Source organism: Bidens hawaiensis, unplaced genomic scaffold (assembly GCF_021521415.1).
Source record: "Bidens hawaiensis isolate Kalapana, Puna unplaced genomic scaffold, B.hawaiensis_p1.1 tig00020232_1, whole genome shotgun sequence".
NCBI lineage: Eukaryota > Viridiplantae > Streptophyta > Magnoliopsida > Asterales > Asteraceae > Bidens > Bidens hawaiensis.
In genome coordinates, this window is record NW_027493080.1 from 186,914 (window position 1) to 192,913 (window position 6,000).

A 6,000-nucleotide genomic window follows, 5' to 3' on the forward strand; every position below is an offset into this window, starting at 1 on the left:
AATCGACCCATTTAAAAAAATTATGCGATCAAAGTAACCAATCAAAAAGATAGATTGGAACTTGATATCACATATTTTATTTATTACACACTCCAATGAAGAACAAGTTCAACACTTGCTACTAATACATAATTATTTTTGTAGCTATAATGAACACCAACCATACAAAACCGGACACATTAGCACGACTAGAACTCTCTCTCGGTCTCGACCATTTGATATTATGAGCTCCGACCTTGTAAACCTTGCCGCTTTCTTCGTCTTTCACTTTGATGCTCGAAAAGCCTGAAAGTGGAACAACAAAGATCCATATTATAAATGTAATAATATTTTGTGACACCAGACAATCAAGTCCCGGATCGATAATCAAACACGAACTAAAACGAATAACTCTCGTTTATATTAATCGGAAAATATAACTCAAAAATCTGATTACAAACTATCAAAACCTAACTCGGTTTGACTCTTGATGAACCCTAACTCGGTTACATCAAATTCACACTAGATGAACCCTAACTCGGTTACATCTCTTGATAAACCCTAACTCGGTTACATCTCGTGTGTGCCTCTTGGATGAACCCTAACTCGGTTGCGTCTCACACCACCACAATCTATAATGTCTAACCATGACATGCTTATATAGACTAACCTAACTTGCTAGCCAAGACATTACCTATTATAATTACAATACAATTAGGAAACATAATGTAATTAGAAAACATAACCAACTATGACCGATTTGTCAATATTGGTCCTTCAAGTTCACCAACTTGTGACTTGAGTCCGAAATTACTTCCAACAATCACCCCCTAATTTCTGACTCGAAATAAGTGGTTCTTCAACTTCGAGCATGTCTCTTTTGTCCTGCTTGATTTGACTAATGATCTTGACCTTCTCGGTTTTCACAACCATCTTGGCCTTGATCTCCCCGGAACTTTCTTGATCCATAGATGTGTTCTTCGGCTCCCACGAACTCGACTACCTCTGTGACCATGTCCCCGACCATTCACTCGGTCGTCTGAACTCGCATAACCACTCATTTGGCTGCAATCCCGGTCATCTAATCAAGCGAGCAACAATCTTCCTTGATCTTCTTTTGTTCCCGAATCTAAACACGAGCACATCCTCCAAATCAAAACTTAGTCAACAAACTTGATTGCTTCACACAACCGAAATCTCGTCTCTTTCTTGATTGCTTCACACAATTTTTTTCTTCACCAGTATCACAACGCACCACCCGAGTCACTCAGGTAAACACCGGTATCACACTGTACCACCCCGAATCGCTCAGGTAAATTTCACACCTTTCACGCAATCTGAATCGCTCAGATTGATGTCCCGTAGTTGCCTCGCACAACCCCTCTGCTCCACTTCGTTGGAACAAATACAAACCAATCAAAAGCAATATTCGAATTCCTCACGACACAAAAAACAATATTGCTTCAAGGAATATTATTCTATTTTTTCTTTTCATAACATGTGCTGAAGCCCTGTTGCCTTTTGTGACACCGTGTACTCTATCTTTTATTTAATTGCAAAGCAGTATACAAAAAATCAAACCTCCTGGCTCTTGGTTCGTATTCTTCGTCCAAGAAAATATTGTGACTCTTTTTTTTTCCGTAACCCTTGTAAGCAGCCGGACAGGTAAGAACACCGCCGCAAGTCTGCCTAACCTTTTGCCACTCGCCACTGCCAGAAGAACCGTAATTCCACCGCCGTAAATAACAAGTCCGACTGATCTGCTTTAACAAATAGATACCAATTAGGAAACCCAACTTGGTTCCGATGTGCACCGATTGATAGCTTCTCCTCAAGCCACCGCTCGCCGCTGACCGATTATCGATCTCTTGAACTTGGCTCTGATACCAATTCAAGTCCCGGATCGATAATCAAACACGAACTAAAACGAATAACTCTCGTTTATATTAATCGGAAAATATAACTCAAAAATCTGATTACAAACTATCAAACCCTAACTCGGTTTGACTCTTGATGAACCCTAACTCGGTTACACCAAATTCACACTAGATGAACCCTAACTCGGTTACATCTCTTGATAAACCCTAACTCGGTTACATCTCGTGTGTGCCTCTTGGATGAACCCTAACTCGGTTGCGTCTCACACCACCACAATCTATAATGTCTAACCATGACATGCTTATATAGATTAACCTAACTTGCTAGCCAAGACATTACCTATTATAATTACAATACAATTAGAAAACATAACGTAATTAGGAAACATAACCAACTATGACCGATTTGTCAATATTGGTCCTTCAAGTTCACCAACTTGTGACTTGAGTCCGAAGTTACTTTCAACAGACAACCCATTCTAGTCTGGTTTGACCTGTTAACCCATATTAAAACCGATATGTTTCAACCTGAAATGTTTTTTTTTATCTAAATAAGAGTATACAATTACAATCATAATCCCTCCATCCGATGCTTTGATCTTCCATGTTGTATGTCACCAACTTATTTGTCATTGCAACATCTACATGCAAAATACAACATGAAAAACCCACAAACTTTTTAAAAAAAATTGTTAGCTAAACATTTAAAAGATGTCATAATTTTAATGTTTTGCCTAACCTCCCAACAAGATCGTATTCACGCCTCTCGGTTGCAGATCATTACTCAAAAAACCAATGCACAATAAATTATCCTGAAAACACAATGTAATGCAAATGATTACAAAAGATAAATAAAGAAAGGTCTATAAAACGTTAGAGCATATACATACCGGAGTTCTGAAAATATACTGACTTGGATGAACTCTCAACTTCATAGCATTGGCAAAGTGAAACGTGACAATCGGGAAAGCATTATCTACACTGCGGTATCAAATAAAAATTCTACTTCTTAAAAATGCTTAATATATCAAGAAAGCTTAAATAAAATTGACAACAAATTAAAATTTTAAGTAATGTAACTCGCTAATAAAAGAACCCTTACTTTCCCTCGCCTGCATAACACTTGAACTTGTTGTCAAATGTGTGAACGTCAACGCCCGGTTGTGCAGCCATAACCTAGGTCAATAGCCAACATTGAGAAAAATATATAAAGAAATAATTTATTTTATTTATAAAGAAATGTAACAACCAAAAAAACAATAGTTTAGTTACCATTTCCATTAACTGGCTATAAATCTGTTAAGAAAAATAAACCAAAGTTGTAACACTATCAATTATGGCTTCTCGTTTTGCTGGGTTGTTTAACATATACGCTGGAAGCGTTACAAAGTCTTTATCCACTTGAATTGCTTTCAATTCAATGCTGAAATGTGCCCTACGATGTAGATACAAAATGTAATCAAGATTTGTTGTAACAAATAATGATAATGAAAAGTATATTAAAAGAAAAGCTTACATATTAGGCAACAACGGTGTTGTATTTACTTTTGGGTGAATCACTTCCCCAATGGCAAAGATCCCACCTTTAGAACGAGTCAAGCAATGGGAAAACATCTTTTTCACCTTCATAGATGACGCAAGTTGCGATATCATCGAAGAATCAGATTGTCCGAAACCTAAAACCCCATCAAGGGCTTGTCCGGTTTTACCGAAGGTTCCCGAATGTCTCGCTCCACACCTATTTTGGATCACAAATTGTGAAATTTTAACTTGAAATCATATGATAACATTTGTAAATAAAGATTAAAACCTACACATTTTTATAGATTAATATGTAAGGTTACTTTGAAAAAAAGACCTCAACATATATGGTCAAAGTTACTAACATATTTTGTATGAATTACCTTAAATATTTTTTTCAAAGTTATAAGGATTTTGTTAAAATAAAAAAAAGATAGTTTAAATATTTTGTATTTCTCTACAAAATTAATGTAGGAATTAACTCACCCGAACATAATATACCCTGTCATATTTGTGGCCTTGAGATTCCCGGATATCTTGTTAAGTTGCACAATGTCGTTAACAATATACCCGGTGCTTGAACTGTGAACTGCCGTCACTATACTTCACAATATATGGACAACGCGTCCCCAAAACACACCGGTTATTTGATGGTTTAAGTTCAGTGGTGCAAAAATCTTCCTCGCAAGCAACGGTTTGCGAACTTGAAGACTCTTGAGGATCGTATAACGAGAGTGGGACCTTAAACGAGACACCAAAAAAGTAATTTAGTAAATATAAACTGTGAATAATATTATAAGGTAAGAATTTAAATAAACTTACTCCAAGATCACTTGTTCTTGGACACTCCACACATCCTGCACAATTCACCCACATGATATCACTCCCGGTATCAATTTGGACGTAATACTCCTTGGGTGGACTCCCGATGCGAATTTTCGTGTAGTAGATTCTAGATTTAAATAAAATAATAAAGCCAAAATATTTTTATTTTAAAATATTGTAAAAATCAGATCAAATACATAGACAATGATCTACTGCAATATGAATAATGTGTATATGATATTAGGTGGTGTATTTTCTTGTATATAATAATTGCTTGTAAATCTTGTAACTCAAAACATAAAATAAGGTTATTTAAGAACACAAAATGATCATAAAATTACACTGAAACCAAACAATATTTAGCATTTGAAAATCCAGATTTTAAAGAAACATATCAATTGTTGCTATCAATAAATAAATGTGTATTTTTTTTTCTTTTGCAAGATCTAACTCTATTTCTAAATTACACATTTTATATTATGAGAGAGAGAGAGAGCGCGCGCGCTTACCCAACGTGTGTGGGATTGCTACTGCCGCCAATATGAAGATCGGTGCCAGACAAAATTCGTCTACGATGAGAATCATGATCAATGTAAGCACTCAATGATGTATTTTTGACATGAAACTTGTTATGGACCTCAAAAACAACATTCGCAGACACGAAAGTATCAAGTTCAATAACGGAAACACACACACAAAACACAAGAACAAGCCAGAAACTACAACCCGCCATTTCGAATTAACACCGATACAATTCTTTCACAAATCACAATAAGTTGAGAGGATTGTTTAATTTTGCATGTAGTAGTATGAAACTATATAGCTGAATTTATATCAAAGATAATATTGATACACAACTGTAATGTGACCAACTAAAAGCCATAAATAAAGTAAAAGAGATAAGTGTTAATTCACATTTCTTATGTCATCACCACCGTTGCTTTCCTCCATGTTTACTATAATTAGCATGCATAACATGCAACAATAAGGCTTGAAAATTCAAATTCCACGTCATTCTTAAAAACCCAAGAACACATGTGACAATGTATGACAAATAGATGAGCTTTGTACCGATTTCGTAAATCCCGATCCTGATTTTCTCTAAAATTTGGTATTGGTACCGAAGATGCTCGGTTCAGCACCGCTACCATAAACAAAAATTTGGTAAATACGGTACCAAGCCCGATATTGATTTTTCAAAAAACTTGGTACTGGTTTTTGATAACGATATCTGATACCATTTGCTTATCCTCTAATTCAATCATATGACACTAAAAAGAATTTAATAATATATCATTATCTAGTTAATTTATTTTTTATAAACTAAACTTTCAAGTTTTATTATGTTTTGATGTAATAATATGAAATTTACCTGAATATAGCTAACTTTTTATATTTATGATCAATATTTTACTTAAAGTTTCTTATATTTAGAATTATTTTAAGTGTTTGTAAATAAATAGTTAATTTATTTTGTTATATTAAAAATATATTTTATTAAAATAAATTAGTATTTAATAAAAATATTGACTAGCTAGGCATGCCTTCCCAAAGTGAAGACGCAAGTTCAATTCCCATTTAGGCCGATTCGAAGGATATTTGAGTGAATGAACGGATCAGAGCTATAATCCTGGGTCCGAACCCGACATGGAAAGAGGGTTTACGGATTTCATATGTTTAGAGGATACGGTCTCACAATGATTGCGAAGTCGATCTTGAATATGACCCCAAAAAGATAAATTTATACGTGAGATTATTAGTCACTCAAACACTTATAATATAGAGATAACTGAGAACA

The 6,000-nt window shown here is 34.9% G+C and overlaps 1 protein-coding gene across 1 annotated transcript; it reads right to left on the minus strand.

The window, feature by feature from the left end:
• Window positions 1-2,399: 2,399 nt before the first annotated feature.
• Window positions 2,400-5,205, minus strand: LOC143560188 (aspartic proteinase 36-like). The gene is made up of 10 exons (XM_077048546.1): window positions 4,712-5,205; window positions 4,200-4,329; window positions 3,961-4,118; window positions 3,373-3,594; window positions 3,243-3,291; window positions 3,129-3,152; window positions 2,959-3,032; window positions 2,747-2,837; window positions 2,596-2,668; window positions 2,400-2,497 (listed from the first exon to the last, which is right to left on the minus strand). The coding sequence occupies exons 1-10, from the start codon at window positions 4,933-4,935 to the stop codon at window positions 2,400-2,402; spliced, it is 1,143 nt and encodes a 380-aa protein (XP_076904661.1). The 5' UTR covers window positions 4,936-5,205.
• Window positions 5,206-6,000: the final 795 nt, after the last annotated feature.